Source organism: Spermophilus citellus, assembly GCF_964194105.1.
Source record: "Spermophilus citellus genome assembly, chromosome: 6".
NCBI classification, from domain to species: Eukaryota; Metazoa; Chordata; class Mammalia; order Rodentia; family Sciuridae; genus Spermophilus; species Spermophilus citellus.
Window position 1 is genome coordinate 130027629 of NC_138187.1, and position 17774 is coordinate 130045402.

Here is a 17774-nt window from a genome sequence, read left to right on the forward strand (position 1 = left end):
CATCAATCAGGGGGTGGGTTGATGCTCCCTTTCTGGAGTAACCAAAGTAGAACATTCGGGATAAACAAGCTCTGGAATTCTTTCCAACTTCCACTGTATCCTGTCCAGAATTATGCTTCAGAGACATTATTACATCCTCCCTCCAGGCATGTTTGCTAATTGATACAAACAAATGATTTCAACTTTTGTTCCATCCCAAACTGCTTAGCGGGGCCTGAACCTGACACAGTGAATGGACGAGCAGGGATTTGGGGACACTCACCCTTGAGAAAGGTTTAGGCTGTGGCCAGATTAGATACAGAGAGTGGTAACAAAGCAGCTTTAGGACTTCTGGGGGGCATAAGAAAGAACTTTTTGACAGGGAGGATATTAAACAAAGGAACAAACAGACCCACAGGAAGATGAAATCCTACCTCAGAAGAAATGTGGAGATGGATGAGGTGTCAAATGTATTATTACACATGTTGAGGGGATTCTCTTGAGATCTGCTGATCCACTTAAACCAGGCATGTCCAAACTCACTTCATCCCCCTTTCATCTGCCAGCCATAGTTACCCAAGGCACAATTCCAGGCAGCTCAAAGAGATGCCCAAATTAGACTCACGCCAGCACCATTTGAAATTGCTCTAGTTTCCTAAGTACTTCAGGTTGGCTCATGCATGCTCACCCAAGAGGCCCTGGATCTGCCAGGGCTTGTCTCACATCTCACAAGCCTGGAGTGGTGTGGTATGTGCATGTGCATGTGGGCTGGGATATGTGTGGTGTGTGTTTATATTGTGTGTTATCGTGGTACTATATGGATGGGGGCGGGTGTGGTGTGTCTGCATGATATAGAGTATGTGTGTGAGTGTGTGGGTGGATGAGTGTGGTGTGAGGGGTGAGGATGTATGTAGTGTGCATATGTTGTGTGGGGGTGTATGATGGGGGATCATGTGTTTATGTGTGAATAGGGAGTGTGTGTATGAAATAGGGTATGCATGTGGTGTGGGAGGAGGTGGACGTGTGTGTAGTCTTGTGTGTGAAGGGTGTGTGTGTGTGTGAGGGGTATATGGTATGTGTGTCTAGGGTGGGGGATATATACGGGGGTGTTGGGGGTCTGGTGTGCACATGTGCACTGAATTGGGTGAGGACAAGGGGCGAGGCCCAGCAGGCTGATGGAAGGACTGAATCTACTACACACGTGTATTGAAAACTTAACAAAAGGGCCCCTTTACTGGGTGGCTTCCAGCAGCAGAGGCAGAAGTTCCTAAAACTAACCTCCACAAACAGAGCATGTCACCTTGCAGCCCCCCTGGCCCAAAAGCTCCCACCCTCAAGCCTCCCATTCCTTACCCCTCTGGGCCAGAGTCCTATAAACTGTACTCTCCAGGGGCCCCAAATCCAGTCAGCTCAGAAGCCTGGATTTCCCATTCCACCCCACCCCCTCCACCCACGCAGCTGAGGTCACCCAGCCCAGCCTCTTTTGCAACTTTCCCAAGTCTGTGCGCAGAGGGAGAGGAGGAAAACTCAGAGGGAAGTAGCTGGCTAACAAAGTCTTTCAGGTTCCCAAAGCCGTTTAATTCTCTGGCTCAGCTGAGACCTTTGCTCCAAGAAGAGACCTCTAGACTCAGAGGGAGCGCCCACCTGCCCCCGGAGGCCAAGTGCTACAGCCTCAGCTGTAAGTGCTCTGGAAACTTGTCTCTATCCTTCTGTCTGTCCAGCAGCCCCCAGAGCTATTTGGGTGTTGAGGGAAGGAGTAGAGGTAGAGGGTACAAGGAGGAGGCCTAGAATCTGGCAGCTGCAGGTTTCGATCCAGCCCAAAGACCCCCATCTTAGGGAAATGACTAGGCGTGGTGGCAAGAAAGGACTTCCCCACCCTCCCGGGGAACTGGGGCCCTGCTGGGGGATATGCAAGGGCTGGCATGCCTGGCAGCTGCTACAGCTGGCTGAGTCAGTAGAGGGTGGTGCTGTTGCTCCAAACCTGCAGGGCCTGCCGGGAACTGGAGCCCTCCAAGAGGACTGGGTCCTGTCACACCTAGAGACCCCTTGCCACCTGAACAGGGTTCCTTCCGGCATGGAGCTGGGTGGGTCAGAGGATCTCACCAGGGAAAGCTGAGCCCCCAGAAATAGGAAATTATCTCTTGTTCTAAATCAGAAACATGCTTCCTGGCAAAGGGTGCACTGCTAGGTGAGCCGATGAACAGAGACAGATCTGAGTCCAGCTTGCCACCAGCCAGTCCTTGACCCAGGAATCCACCGGGGTATCACAGTGTTTTTTAAACTGCAAGTGCTGTATAATTGCTTGGCATTATGTATTCATAGAAATAGTTTCATGGGGCCTACTGATCAATCCCCCACCACAAAGGTCCTTATCAATATACTCGGACATACATTATGCTGGTGCATAATAGGGACGCACTACATGTGCTCACTGGGTGGATGGCTGGGTGGCTTGGGGGGTGGATGGAGGACAGATGAATGGAGGGGTGCACACGGAAGCCTCTATATGCTCTATATCAGATGGGTACACCATCTACTTGGGGAGATAGGACCAATACATCCAGACAACTTAAAGGACAGAAATGCTGAGCTTCCTGAAACCAGGGCTCTGGGTGCACTTCCCAGAGGGAACAGGTCTGGACCTGCTGGGATTTGGGTGTTTACTGCTGAGTTTCATTCCTGGGAAGCAGCAAAGCCTCGGGCTCCCTAGACAGCCTCTTCTCACAAATAGCAAATTTATACCATAGCAAATGGCAAGATAACATCTGGCCTCTGCAAATCCCTTCCCTTCTTCCAGACTTGACTCCACAATTTTTAGGTGGATATTTGCCATTTTCTGAGGTGTGGGATGGGAGGAGTGGTACTAAAGAGCAGGATAAGAAGCTGAGGAAGAGCACATGCTGGGGGCGGAGACTGCCCCAGGTCCCTGGTCTCCCGGTCAACAGAGGACACCTCACCTAACACCTGAGGCAGGAGACTGCGCCTGGGTTCTGGCTGGGACCAGTGGAGGAGGGAGAGAAGGGCAGTGGGAAGGCGAGAATGGAGAAGATTTAGAGTTTGAAGGACTCTTCCTGGACCCCAGGGCTCGGCAGTCACTCAGTCTCTCTTGCTTCGCAGGGACATAGCCATGCTGTAGCTTGGGCACGTGGGTAGGGCCTGGGCTCAGGCTTGGAAGTGCTGCCAGGCAAGAGGGGGAGAAGGGCTGGTCACATTCGGTGGGGAGTAAGTCCTCCCTGTGTGGACCTGGGCTGGCTTCAGGCAAGTCCCACACTCCACGCCTGCTCCTTGCTGTTACTTAACAGGGAGGATGACTCAGCCTGGCCTCTGATACGATGTCCTGCTCTGGAGCATCTGAGTCAGCCTTGTGGGCAGGAAGAAGCTTAAAAGGACAACTATGGCCAACAGCCTAGCCCAATGGCAGAGTAGAGAGGACACGGAAAAGGATCTCAGCCACTGTCTGCAGCCTGTGCTCCCAGGGAGAACCCTGGTGCCTACCCTGAGCCAGTGACAGTCACTCTCTTACAATGAGTCAGTCCCCGTCACTCTCCTGTTGCTGCTGCTGATCCTGGACCACAGAACCAGGCTATTTTTAACTAGCAACCTCAGCAAATGTCAGCCCTCGTGGAAATGGCTTGGGGGAACCTGCAGCAGTGGAACATTTCGAGGGCACATGGGGGAGGGGCAGGGTGGTGGAGTGGAAGGAGAGCTCATAAGACAAGGCAAGTTACAAGGATGGGCAGAAGAAAAGACGCAAAAAAATAATAATAATAAAATAAAACCCAAAGGAAAGACCTCAACTCTACGAAGAGCTGGCACATGGCAGAGGAATCAAGCCTTTTTTGTGTGGCCCCAGGAGACATCCAACCCTAGCGGAAGCTCCATGGGACAGGGCTGGCTCTGTGTTTTCATACATGTGGCTCAAGCACCAGCGGGAGATGGGATTCAATGACCTCTAAGGTCCTTGCTGTGGTGGGCAGGCGCCACAACGGTAGCTTGAAATCAGCCTTGGTGGGCAAATTTATACTGTAGCAAATAGCAAGACTGCACATCTGGCCTCTGCAAATCCCTCTCCTTCTTCCAGTTGTCAAACATTTATCTGGATCTTTCCCAACTTGAGAAGCCTGTTACAAGAATGTGTCAGAAGAAGCCACAGCCATGAGATGTCTCTGTCTCTTGTTTACCCATGAGGGAACACACTCCCCAAGATTAAGCAACTCAGTCTAGGTCACAGATGTGAGGGGATGGGATGAGAGCTCTGACCCCCAAACTCATGATCACTCCATGGTACCAGGCAGCCTTTCTCCTGCCCCAGCCATCAGAATGACTCATCCTTTTAGGAAGTCACTCTCAAATGACTTTGGGCTGCCATCAGTTCTTTTTAAAAGAGAGGTTACTTTACCTTATAGTTTTAACTATAGAAAAAAAAAACCCAAAGGGAAGACCTCATAATAATGTATTATATGTTCCGAAATAATTTAGGCTTGTGGGACAAATTTTAAAACCAAACATACATGAAATATAAAATAAAATGATGGTTCTTAGCATCTAATCTACCTTTCTCCAGCCCTCTTATTAATCATGTGGTGTGTCTTTCCATAACATTCCATGTTTACAGGATAAACATTTGTGCAATGTTAAACATATAGTCACACATAAGGGTTGCTGTTTTTGTATAATTGCAATCAAATTATACAAAATCTTCATTTTTTTCTACTAAAATAACCATGTGTATCTTTCCACTTTATCACTTCATCTTTTTAAAAATGCCTGGCATTCCAAAACATGAATGGATTTGAATTTATGTGGAAAGGCTCTCTTTATGGACATTTAGATTACAACTCAGGGGCACCAAGGGCAAGGTGTATACTTCTCATTCTAGTTTTGCTGCTGGGCAGTAGAATCTCCCAGTCAAGGGCAAAGTCTCTAGCAGGGTGCTGTGGGACACACACCTGTAATCCCAGCAACTCAGGAGGCTGAAACTCAGGAGGCTGAATCAGGAGGACCAGGAGTTTGAGGCCAGCCTGGGCAACTTAGTGAGACTCTGTCTAAAGGAAGGGAAGGGGAGAGAAAAGAGGCAGGGCAAGGCGTGGTATCTGGAACTAGACGTGGATTCAAATCCCAGCTCCAGATCCAGGCTCTGCTCTGTAGGCTCTATGTCTCCAAGCATGAGCTGTTTAAGTTCTATAAAGTCTGCTTCTTCAGTAAGGATGAAAAAGAGATGGTAAAATACAGATGATAATGTCAATCTGACAGGCTGGTTTTGCAGCCGATAAAACAGCTAACAATTTCTTGAGCCCTTCGTTTGTTCCACTAAAGGTATCATAATAATATATTATGTGTTCAATGTATTATAATGATGAATTCATTCATTTTACCCTCACACTATATGCATATTGCTTATTTGCATATTCTTAAAGCTCTCAGCTGTCAGTAACCATTAGCCTGTAGTATGAGACATACTCGGGCAACATGCATGACTCTTACAGTGTCCCCTCGGCCTCAGCATGATGAGCTTGCATCCCAGTGGTAGGTCCTATTCTGCAGTCTCAGTTCCCTTTCTGCCCTCTGTGCTTCTTTGTCATTTTGGCTCCCTCTGTCCCCTCTTGTTCTCCTGGGGTTTTGTGGAGGTCACCAAACCTGAGCCCAGTGCTCTGGATTCCTGTGCACACAGATTCCATGGGTTTGAACTCAGAGGATCTGAAGGCAACAGAGTGTTAAAAACTCCTCCTCTGGCCTTTGACCGGAACATGAACTCATCTGTTTACTACCTTGGGGCCTTGGATGAGTGACAAGGCCTCACTTCTTGGAATGAGGACCTCCTGCATCTGTGGAGCTCCTCAGAGAGCCCTCTGCAAGTGCTCAGCCTCTGCCACTTCTTTCACCCCTTCTTCCTTCCTCTCTTTTGTTCTGACTCCCTTTCCTAAGGCATCGCATTGGTGTTCCAAGCTGAGTTGGCATGCTGTCCCCTTCCAAAGTGGCATGGATGCTTAGAGATCCGTGCCTTTTAGGAGCTTCTGAGTCACCGTCTCCCTTGGCTGGTTTCCCTTGTGGGCATGACACCATTGCAAAATGCCAGCCAGGGTTCATTCCCTTCCCCTTCAGGTCAGAAGGATAGGAAATATTTACTGAATGAATGAATGAATAAGTGTGGGCTACGCACGGCCCATCTTGCTTCCTCTCCAGGCTTCCTCCCTCTCCCTGAAGCAAATCAGCGCTGTCTCCATTCAACCTTCCCAGAGTTTGGCCTACTTCGTCATCCCCTCCCCAGGAAGACAGCGCCCCCAACCACATGCCTCATTTCTTCAGGGCCTGGTTCGATTGACTTTCCACCATACTTTCCCTGTGTCTCTTGGGAACTGTAACTTTCTCCTGTGTCCCTTGGCCCTGTACCTTCTAACTAGTGTCTCCCTGCAGAGGTGTCCTGCGTGCTCCATCTTGTGCTGCTCCCAGGGTCTAGCACGGGACTTTGTTAAATGTTCTCATCACAAGAAAACGGCAGTGCCTGTGTTCGTTAGTTGGAGTTAGCCATTTCATAATGCGTTCATGTTGCTTTTCAAAACAACAAGTTGAGAGGTGGGGGCATAGCTCAGGAGTAGAGCACTCGCCTAGCATTTGCAAGACTCCAGCTCTAATCCTCAGCACTTCAATAGAAAGGAAAAAAAAAAAGGATGTTTTACTAATTCAACTTTAATATCAGTTTATACTATTTGGAGTAATGTTATATCTACAGCTTAGCATCTTCTGCTTTCCGTTTAGAATCTAGGACATAAGCATTTTCTATAAGATGCTCAAAATTCTATTTTAATGACAGCTTATTAGTTCATGGTGTGCTGTGATTTAACTACTTCTTTATCATTAAATGTGTAGAGCACCATGGAGAACACTCTTGAACTAGGGTCTCTGCTCACGTTTCTGGCTACTTCCTTAGAACAGATTCCTAGAAGTAGAGGTCTGGGACGTTTTTAAGGCTTTCAATGCTTGTTGCCAAGTAGCTTTCCAGTAACATCTACCAACCTCACCCCCCACCAGCTGCAGTAGAGAAGAGCCTTTTGATTCTGCAATTGTAGCCTCACCTCGGGCTTGGGAAGGGATGGTCTTCCATTCAAAGCCTCTGAGCAGTGCTGACAATGGACCCCTTGTCCTGCCCACCCCATCTCCTCTTCCCACAGTGCCCTCCATCGCTGGCTCCAGGCTTGACTGTCTATGAGGCCTCTGTTCACCCCTGTCCTGCCTTCTTGGTACTCTAAGCTGCCTCTCGGAGCAGGGTTGCCTTCCTCCTTACAGGGTGAGTGATTTATCTCTCCTGAGAGTTCACAGCCCCTCCAGCCTTGTGGGGAGGCCCTCAGGGAAATGAGGGGAGAAGGTGTAAGGGTTCCTAACTCATATGTCTCTTTCAGAGAACAGCCCTGCCTCCGCCCTGGGCCCAGAGCAGAGATCTGCACACTGAAAAGGGGAGAGGAAAGCAGAGACCAGCCTCTGTGTCAGTGGTCTCAGGAGACACTGGCCAGCATGTAGATGACCTCTGACCTCTTTCCTACAGGTTCTGAAGCCACTTCATGAATCCTCGGAAGAAGGTGGACTTGAAGCTCATCATTGTGGGAGCACTTGGGTAAGCCAAGCTGAGCTCGGGGTCTGGGATTCTGGAAGCAGCCTTGCCAGGGCAGTGGGGCCTCTGTGATGTACTCCCACCCCACGCCCAGGGTCCCTGGGGGTGGGTGACAGAGAAGTGCACCCACCTCAAGGAAGGAAGCTGAGTTAGGAGAAAAATCTGGCAGTAAATGATGGGTTTGGTCCCAGCACTATAGTAACCAGCTCCGAGAATCTGGCAAGACATTTAGCAATTGCCCTCCCACCACCTGCCACGCCCAGAAAGGATCTGCCTGTTGCTATGGGGATTTTTCAGCTCTCTCCAGATCTCTCTGCTTCCTTTGTTTGGTTTCTACTTCTAGAAACCATTCTCCAGTCTCTTGCTCCTCCAAGGGTGGTCCCTGAACCACAAATGATAGAAATCCAGAATCTCAGGGAGAGATAGCATCATCAGGGGGATGGTACATCTCTGAGAATGGCATTGGGTGGGTGGGTGTGTGTTGGTAGGTGTGCGCTCACATGTGTTGGGCTTTTCCACAGAGTGGGAAAGACCTCCCTCCTTCACCAATATGTCCACAAGACATTTTATGAGGAATACCAGACCACGCTGGGGGCCAGCATCCTCTCCAAGATCATCATGCTGGATGACACAACTTTGAAGCTGCAGGTGAGCAATCAATGCTCTCTTTCCCTCTTCAACATGTATACACCTGAAAATTGCCAACACTCCCTGCACAGCCAAGTGTAGTCAAGTGGGCTCAGAGTTAGAGTGGCCTGGAGCAGAGACAGCTAACTTCAACCCATGGGACAAATCTGGTCTCTTCATGGGCACACAGCCACATGCATTTGTTTACTTACTGTCTTTTCTACTACAATGACAGTGAGTAATTGCAACAGAGAGAGAGTGGCCGGCAGAGCCTAAAATACTTACTGTCTGGCTCTTTGCAGACAAAGAAAAAAAAAAAGATGCTGGTGCCTAATCTAGAAGGAAGAGGACTAATTCAATTCTTAGGAGACCTTATGCCTTCTTTCTAAATTTCCCTGGAAAAATTGGTGGTGGCCTTGGGCCAGTCCCTCCTAAAGTCCATGTTTCTAAGTCCAATGCCTGCCCTGATGACCCACAGGCAAAATGAGAGGTCAGATGTGAAAGTCCTCCCAGGAGTTAAATGTTTTTGCAAAGGTGTTGTAGTGTGCGAGGGCGAGAAGCTCAGGTCACCTGTGTGTGAAAGGTCCCTACACACCTGAACGTAAACTGGGGCTTTCCTCTCTGCCCAGAAAAGGAAGGTTTGGCATGAGGTAACCTGACTGTACCTCCCTCCAGCCACTCACCACAGCCCCATGGGGCGCTGCTCTTCCCTTCTAGATCTGGGATACAGGCGGTCAGGAGCGGTTCCGCTCCATGGTGTCCACCTTCTACAAAGGCTCTGATGGCTGTATCCTGGCTTTTGATGTCACCGACCTGGAGTCCTTTGAAGCCCTGGATATCTGGCGGGGTGACGTTCTGGCCAAGATTATCCCTATGGAGCAGTCCTACCCCATGGTGGTGCTGGGGAACAAAATTGACCTGGAAGACAGGAAGGTATTGTTCATTCATTCATTCAACAAATTTTATATCAGCACCCAACGTGTCCCACACATGCTGAGCTGAATCAGGCACAGTCCCTACTTCAAGAATTCCATAGTTTAGTAGTGAATACAGACCCTTTAAAAAACAGTTATTGATGGTAAATGCAATTATAGAGATACACCTTGGAGAAATGGAGAGGCCAAAGAAGGGGCATCTATCTAAGTCCAGAATAGAGGACAGGCTTCTTAGAAGATGTGGGTTCCAGGATGAAGACACAGCATGGTGTGAACTGAGAACTGCAGATGATCCTGTCTAGACACAGGGAGTCAAGGGCTGAAGGCCTCAGATGTAATGGGAGTCTCAATGGAAATAGAATTAACCTGTAGAACAGCATTTCTGCCATGGTCAAGTAGGGGGTCTGCAGTTACAAATTCTTGGATCTGTAAGTTTTCGGGAAAAGTAACAACTTTTTAATTATCATAGGAACATTTAGCATCATGACTAACCATTTGACAGCTGGTCTGCTTCATGATCACAGTGGCCCTGAGAGTAGGTATTGACCATCATGGGGCCATTGAGTAGAGAGCTCTTTTAATCCTTGCCTGCTCATGAAAAAAGAATAAAAGTAGCCTTAATTTGTTAAAGATGCTCTGCACCAATCCAAGTCCCAATGACACCCAAAAGACCTGTTTGAGCTGGGCTCAGTGGTGCACACTTGTAATCCTAGCAACTCGGGAGGCTGAGACAGGAGGATCGTGAGTTTAAAGCCAGCCTCAGCAATTTAGCAAGTCCCTAAGCAACTTAGTAAGACTCTGTCTCTAAACAAAATACAAAAAGGGCTGGGGATGTGGCTCAGTGGTTAAGTGCCCCTGAATTCCATCCCCAATACCCCCACCCTCCCCCCTCGGAAAAAAAAGCTGTTGGAAATAGGTTTTCTTGGTGTTTCAAATAGAGAAAGGTAGTGAGGAAGTGAATCATCGTGTTGGAACCGTTTTCACAATGGCTCAGAGAGAAAAGTGATAGGAGGTCAGAGGCATCACTTGGCACGATGAAGTATGTTGATGGATGGAAGGAGGCAGGAGACAGGAGACGGTGCTTCTTCCGACGGAGCCGCCACACGTACGGGAGAATCTCTGGTGCCAGAGAGAGGCATGTTGGGTTTGGACGTGGAGATCAGCCCCAGGCAGCTGGGGAGGACAAGCAGGCTTTGGAAGACATAAGAATGAAAGCTCTAAAGGGAAGTCCTTGCTGGGAACAGCTAGCGAGAAGGCGTCAGCTCTGTGTCACTTCACGTTGGAAACCCAGTGTCAGTTCTCTCATCACAAATATCCAGTCTCTGACTAACAAAGCCCTAAGTTCATGCAGAGGCAAGATGCTCCCTTTCTTTGTCCCCACTGGGACAGCTGCAGGGGAGAGTCTCATTGCCAACCTTACGCCTCAACACCCCACCCCCTTAGCTGAGATCACAGGTGTCGCACCCTGTGTGGTCGGGAGAGCAGGGCAGGTCTTATCTGACGGGTATTGTCATCAGAGGGTTCTGTGTTCTCTTTGGGCCTCGTGATGGTGGCAAGCTTTCTTCTGTGGGTCACTCCTTTGGGTCCTTAAGAAGCCTTCTCCAGGAATATTTCACTGTCCCTTCTCAACTCCTGACTTTTCAGCCATCTCCCAAGCCACTGGGGTCACCTCCTCCCTCAAATAGTCCTCTTGGTAGCTCCAACGTGGCTGTCCCTTTGTAGAGCCACTCCTCAAGGCACAGGGTGACTCTGGCTCCGTGGCAGGGACTTTGTTTTTCCTCCACCCCGTCACCTTCTACCTCAGATCCAGTCCACTATGTCCACCAAACTCCAGGGTCCGTGTTGTGGGAGGAAGGGGTAGTTGCACGCACAACACAACTTTCTCCAAAAGAAACCTTTCTAATCTTCCTCTTCAATGTCCGTTCCATGAGCGTTCAGGTCAACGAAGAGACCCTTGGTCATGAGCTTTTGGAAATGTGTGTGTTCTGCCTTCCAACTCACTTCTCGTCTGATGTCTATCCAGCGGTCATGCCACCCCACAAACATCCACTTTAACATTTTGTTTCATATGTCTGTGAGTCTTAAGGTTCAAGGTCCAGGGGGTTCAAGGCTGAGAGTCTGACTTTTTCTCAGTGAAGTAAGAGGTGCCACCTTTTGATGAGAGGAAGGAAACCAAGTAAGAGCCTTAGGAAATCATAGAGCTTGAAGAGTTGTCCCTAAAAGAAATGAGAGGAGGAGCCCATCAAGGACAAGGACAAGAACAGATGTGAGTGCTCGCCAAGCAGGAGACCATGAACGTGAAGTGGAATCACTGGTGTGCTCTTTCTCAACAGCCCAGCCTGGGGTAAATGCCAGGAAGAAGGGACCTGAGACTGAGGCTTCTCCAAGCAAGAGCAGTCAAAGGGTAGAGATGACAGGGTTCTGAGAAGCCACGAGGGAAAGGAGAGGGACAAGGGGAGGGTTGAGGGCTGGGGGCCAGAGGCTGGAGACCAGGGCAGCAGAGAGGGCACACAGGAGTTGAAAGGAGACTATGGTCATGGAAGAATGGGAGGCCAGATTTGATATTTACAGAGGCCTAGGGTCTGGTTCTGGGAAGAAGAGGCTGAAGTTGAGAGATTGCTGGGGAGAAGGAATCCGTGCACTCAGGGTAGAACAAGCTGCAGCAGATCCCACGAGTTCAGGGAATGAGGGGTACCTGGCAGGAGAGGAAGCCAGGTGCAGATCACAGAGGAGAGGAGTGAGCTTGCAGAAACAGGAAGAAGAAAGGATTGAAAGAAGCCACGAAGCACCAGGCAAGCCAATCCCTTCTTCAGCATCCATGGTCAAGAGCTCTGTGGGTCTAGCCTCATTGGAGACAGCAAGAGGGGGAGCAGCAGCCCCCCAAAAACCCAGACCAGCCAAGACAGGGAGGCGAAGTGAGGGTGCTGGAGTCCAGAGTCCACCAACTGGGCCAGGGGAAGGGTCTGGAGGGAGGTGATGTAGCAGACACTGGAGGTGAGGAAGTGCTCATGGATAATGAAGTGACAATAGGGAAGTGGAGAGGAGGAAGTGGGTGGGGGAGAGCAGAGGGACTTTACCCAGAGACCCAGGAAGGGAGGCTGGGAGCCCTGCCAGGGGCCTGCCAGTCCCTGGCCAGGTGTGAGGAAGTGGAGAGGACCAGCTGAGAGGGAGATACCTGGGAGGCACATGGTGGCTTGGAGCTCGGCTAGCCACACTCCATGCCCATCCCTGGCCCCTACCAGCTTCTTCCTCTGTGGAGTAGAGGCCAGAACATGAATTCCCTGAGGTTATTTGAGAATTAAAGAAAATTCTGTGATTATTATCCTCCTTATTATCTCTAAGGGGCAAGTTGGAAAACACAGCATCTTTTCCTACTTAATAAAAAGAAAATAACATTTAAAAATACGTTGCTAGCTTTGAGAAGATGAGAAAGTTCTAGAGCTAAGTGGTGGGAACAGTTGCCTGGCAACAGAAATGCTCTCGAATTATATGCTTAAAAATGGTGAAAATGTTAAATTACATATTATGTATATTTAACCACAATAAAAACATGCATCTATATATGTTTTGCTTTACATGTAGCCAGAATGATCCTAAAGAAATTACTGACTCAACTTTTTAAAATTCCAACTACTTCTACAAAAAGCAATATTAAATATATATATATATATATATATATATATATATTAATTTATTAGAATAGCTCTGCAAACATATATATGCTGCAAGGAATTTATTAACAGGGATGTGAGTCCTTTGCTCTGCACTTAGGGAGGTAATCTCAATCCATATAATCAAGATCATGTTTTCTAAAAATAGTCTTTGTTACTCTTAGTAGTAGTTTGATGGTTTACTAATTAATTTTAGACCTGCTAATTTTAGCATTTATGCTCTCCATCATTTTTAAGTGCATAAGAGTTGGAAAAGCATCATAAATACATGATGCAGACTGGACTAATTTTTTCCAACATTTGTCCTCCAATGAATGAGCAAAAACCTAACAGAGAAAGAAAATTGTTAGGCATCTATTGTCCACCATGAGGAAAATTAATGGAAGTCGCTCTTCTAAAATTCCCCTGTGTCTCATGTCTCCAAGTACCACACTTGGAGTTTATTTTCAAAGTTATAAATAATGTTATAAATAATATATACTTCATAAATAAAAGATAAGACGATCTTTAAAAATATGAAACTGAGGCTGAAATTGGCCAAAAAACCCGAAAAGCCCTGTCTGTGTGGCTTCCTTCCCAGGCCAGCTCTCTGAGGGCGGGGGAGGCCTGGGGAGAGATTTTAAAAAATTACTTTGCAACATAATCTCCAGTGGTACACTGAAGTTTGTATTCAATCACTCCTCAAAAACAGAGAAAGAGCAGGGGAAAATGAGATACCGTGTCTGTCCTGGCTGGGCACCCAGACTGTCCTGATCACCCTATGGTGAGTCAAGGGACCGCTGAGATTAGCAGCTACCACCGCCGGCATGCCTTCCCTGCTGTGTCACTGGGAGACCTTGGGCACCCATCTTGAGCTTTTGCTTTTAATGCCATGAAAGATAAAGAATCCCACTGCCTCCTGGAGAAGCAGTCACCTTACTTTCCTTTCATTTCAACTTCACAATAGCTCCTGATTTCCCACCGTGTGCCCAGTTAGATGCTCAGCTCCTGCGGGGAGGGGGGCTGGGCAGGGGGCAGGACTGAAAGAAGGAAGGAACCGTAAGAAGTTGAAGTCCAGACTTTGCCTTCAAATGCTTTATAAGTTACAAAGTCCTTTGAGCGCCTAAAATGTAAATCAAAGTTCAGTGTATTGATTTTTTTCTCTTTTGTGGTGGGAGTTGGGGTATATTGGGGATTGAACTCAGAGGCATTCGACCACTGAGCCACATCCCCAGCCCTATTTTGTATTTTATTTAGAGACAGGGTGTCTCTGAGTTGCTTAGTGCCTCACGTTTGCTGAGGCTGGCTTTGAACTCACAATCCTCCTGTCTCAGCCTCCCTAGTTGCTAAGATTACAGGCGTGCACCATGGTACCCAGCTAGTATGTTGATTTCTAATGACCATTGATTTTCATGCATGTCCCTGGTGAGGATGATTCTAACCAGCAGCTCAGTCAGCCTTGATTCTTCCTCCAAATAGTTGAGGGTTTTCCCTGAGCTGTGAGGGATCTTGGTCACCACTTGGTTTCTTGATCCTTGAGCATCTATGCCCCAGAGGACAGAACATTCCTCCTCCCAAAGGCTCGGAGATCAGAGGCCATGACTACGGCTTGGAGGTTCTCCCTGCTCTGTTCAAGTTAACAGTACGTGGGAGACTCACAGGCAGCACCCAAAGAACAGACCGCTTCACTGGTCTCAGTCGTCACCCTTCAGTCTTGGGTCACAAGCCTCACAGTGCCAAGGCCATGCGGGAAACAACGGAAGCATTGTGAAAGAAAAACATGAGCCACTAGACCTACTGCCACTCCTGGGTCTAGGGGAGCAAGGACCAAGAGACAGTGGACATCATGGCGTTCCCAGAATCTGCAGGAGTGAAGGAGGCAATTGGATCTCTTCCTGCCTGCACTGCGTTCAAGAGAACGGTCCTTTCTCCCCAAGAAAGAGATCTTGGATCCCTTAAATGAATTGAAGTAACAGTTATATATCACCAGGCACAGCACAGCGAGCACTCCATATGTATTCATCTCCCCCTCCCCCAAATAACCAATGAATCACCAAACTCAGTGGTACCAGTTGTCTTTGGAGGTAATCCAAAGTGCCGCCAGGACATTTTCCCATCCAACTCCCCCAGACTCTAATCAGCCATTGCATTTGGGAGATATCTTTCCTATGTCCCAGGCCAAGCACTAAAAGGGTCCTGACCCTGAGCTCAAAGAATCCAGTCCAGTGGGAGCAACAGAAAAGGAGAAGTAGGGTTCATATGCAGTGTCCTGCAGAAGCCAGCTCAGGTGCCAGGAGAATGCTTTGCTGGGATTGCATCCAAGCTCTGCCTTCTCAGCTGTGTGATGTGGGGCATGTCTCTGGGCCTCTCTGAGCCTCATTGTACTTGTCTATAAAGTAGAGTTAATAATAACCATTCCATAGTGAGACTGAGTGCATCAGATGAGTTAAAATATGATAAAGTACTTAACACGGTGCCTGGCCCAGAGCTTTTTAACTGTTCTCAAACTCTACCCTGGAGAAAAAGGGCCAGGAGGGAGCCGAGTTCCTGCCCAGCAACAGGTCTCCTGAGTAGCAGTCTGTTCAGCTGCAGGGAGGTTGGGGAGAGGAAGTCCTCCCTCCCTGCCCTTCCTGGCTTGTGTCTGTTATGGCCATCTCCCCTCGTAGGACTAAACAAGGAGTCAATGACAGGAAGAAGCTCCTGGTTTAGATGTTAGGAAGCAGCATATGAATGGACTCCAATTCTGCCAGGCCTGTGTTCAAATTCTGCTCAGATACATAGACTCTGAGCAAAGCTTTTCATTCCTAAGGTCTATTTTCTCATCTGTAAAATGAAACTAATAAGAACTATCTCAACTAGATCTATGTTGAGATGTGTAGGTATAGGCATGTGGAAGGTTCTTGACAAATAAGAGTGACAGTGGTAATATGGTATGACAAGGCTGGGGACGTAACCATGGTGGGAATAGGTGTCATGTGATGGAGATGGGGAAATGACTCTCTCAGTCCATTTTCTGTTGCTATAGCAGAATGCCTGAGACTAAGTAATTTATGAAGAAGAGGGGTTTATATTAGCTCATGGCAGTGGCAGTGGCAATGATACAGGAATGGTGACCATTTTTCTTCCTTGCCTAGGTGCCCCAGGAGGTAGTCCAAGGCTGGTGTAGAGAGAAGGACATTCCCTACTTTGAAGTCAGTGCCAAAAATGACATCAACGTGGTGCAAGCCTTCGAGGTGCTGGCCAGCCGGGCTCTATCGAGGGTGAGTGAGGGGCATGGTGATGGCACTGGCTAGGACTGCCCCTAGGCTCAGCAATCCCAGGAGCTTCCAGGAGAAAAGAGTATATTGGTCCAGGTGGGGATGTGCGTGTGACAGAGTGCTCATCATCTTGGTGAATTATCCACTACGTGGCCTCAACAGTTCAGGGACCACAAATTTTAGAGGCATAAAATGCAACAGAATATGCCATTAGCGGCCCCAGAGTCTGGTTATCAAGATTCTTTGCTGTGAATATGAAAATTCCAGTCCTGTGCCTTACCCCTGAAGATTCTAATTTTAGTAAGCATTTGAGAAGTGTTTATCCAGACCAATCCTCATGGGGGGGGGGGGACAGGAGCTCCATGGAGACAGGCATTTATCCAAGCAGAATACCCAGCCTGCAGAGCTGCTGACATCCTCCAATCCAAAAATGACCAGACCCAGACCCCGCGGTGCCATGGCTGCACAAGCATGCATTGAGTGTGGGATACCTGCTAGGCACCATGCTAGGGTCAGGGGACCCTGGGTCTCAGGAGGGAGACAGAGGAGCAATTGCAGTTCAGCCCTCGCTCAATGGGAAGGGCACACCACAACCCCCGTTTGAGACAGGGAGCCAGAGAGAGGAGGGGAGATCTTGAAAGGCTGCCTAGAAGCGGGAGCAGGGTTTTAATGCTGCTTTGATGTGGGGGCTTATCTTTTTTGGATGAGCTTGACACCTTTAATCAGTTGGACCTCTTAAAAGAAGGGAGAGGATAATCCCAGCAATGAGAGGAATGGAGGAAATGAGCAAATGCGGGTGGGGGATTGGAGGCTTTCCCTGAAAGGAAGCATGTGCCATCATCCTGTCGTTGTGGGTGACCCCAAGGGCTTGCCTGGCCCGGAGCTACCTACTGTCCAGGAGTGAAGCGCTCCGGCCGCTGGGGGCTGTGCACCGTGGAGAGGGGCCGCAGCGACCTCTAGCGGCTGCCCAGGGAGAAGGCGCGAGCTTGCCACCCTCACAGCGCTGCGCGGATCTGGGGGTTTGCCCCGCCCCCCGCCACTCCCCCAGGGCTTGGCTTGTGCTCCCATTCCCAGCCTTGCTCTTTCTGGTTAGAGGGAAGCAGCGGGTGTCCACCTCGTCGTGCACGGTCAAAACGTGTGGCTTTAGTACACAGTCGGGACAGCTGGCTCCTACCATGCAGGTGTGCCTGTCCCCACCATTCCCAGGAACACTAACTCTTCCCTTCTACCATGACCTGGGATAATACCCCACAATCGCTCCAGTTATTGCCAAACGCTAAGTCACAAGGAAGCTTCCATCAGCACACGGCCAGGGTCCCTGTGTGGTTAGCATCTGTCCTTTTAGAGGAGAGAGTGTCCTTTATTCTTGAAATTATGTCTTTCCTATTGAATTAGGGTTCAATTATGCCCTTCCTTCTGTGCCACGGGTTATGACGTGGTGCCATTAGTAGATGGGAGCTTGTCCGCTTGTTCCTTTTAACATCCTTTCTTGGCAAAAGAATAAGTCAGCAATTCCATGTTAGTCCCCCACGATTATGCAGGAAATTGACTGAGCAGACGTCTGGGAGTGACAAGCGTGGTGACTGCGTCAGACTGACCTAGATTAGAGTCCTTCCTGAGGGCCTGCGGGTGGACCCCCCAGAGCAGGACATATGACTTGTCTGACCCTCAGTTTCTTCATCTATAAAATAAAATTAATTTCATTCCATAACCATTTCTT

General features: G+C 48.7%; 1 protein-coding gene across 4 annotated transcripts in view; it reads left to right on the forward strand.

The window, feature by feature from the left end:
- Positions 1-1480: 1480 nt before the first annotated feature.
- RAB7B (RAB7B, member RAS oncogene family) overlaps positions 1481-17774 on the forward strand; it is a 29640-nt gene continuing 13346 nt past the window's right edge. For 3 of the 4 annotated variants that reach the window (XM_081299682.1, XM_081299685.1, XM_081299684.1), the window contains exons 1-5: positions 1481-1657; positions 7520-7588; positions 8107-8233; positions 8930-9145; positions 15932-16057. In XM_081299682.1, coding sequence (XP_081155808.1) covers positions 7536-7588; positions 8107-8233; positions 8930-9145; positions 15932-16057 — 522 coding nt within the window. In that variant the 5' untranslated portion in view covers positions 1481-1657; positions 7520-7535. Of the gene's footprint in view, positions 1658-7148; positions 7265-7519; positions 7589-8106; positions 8234-8929; positions 9146-15931; positions 16058-17774 lie in introns of all 4 variants that reach the window. The other variant, XM_081299683.1, reaches the window with a different exon arrangement.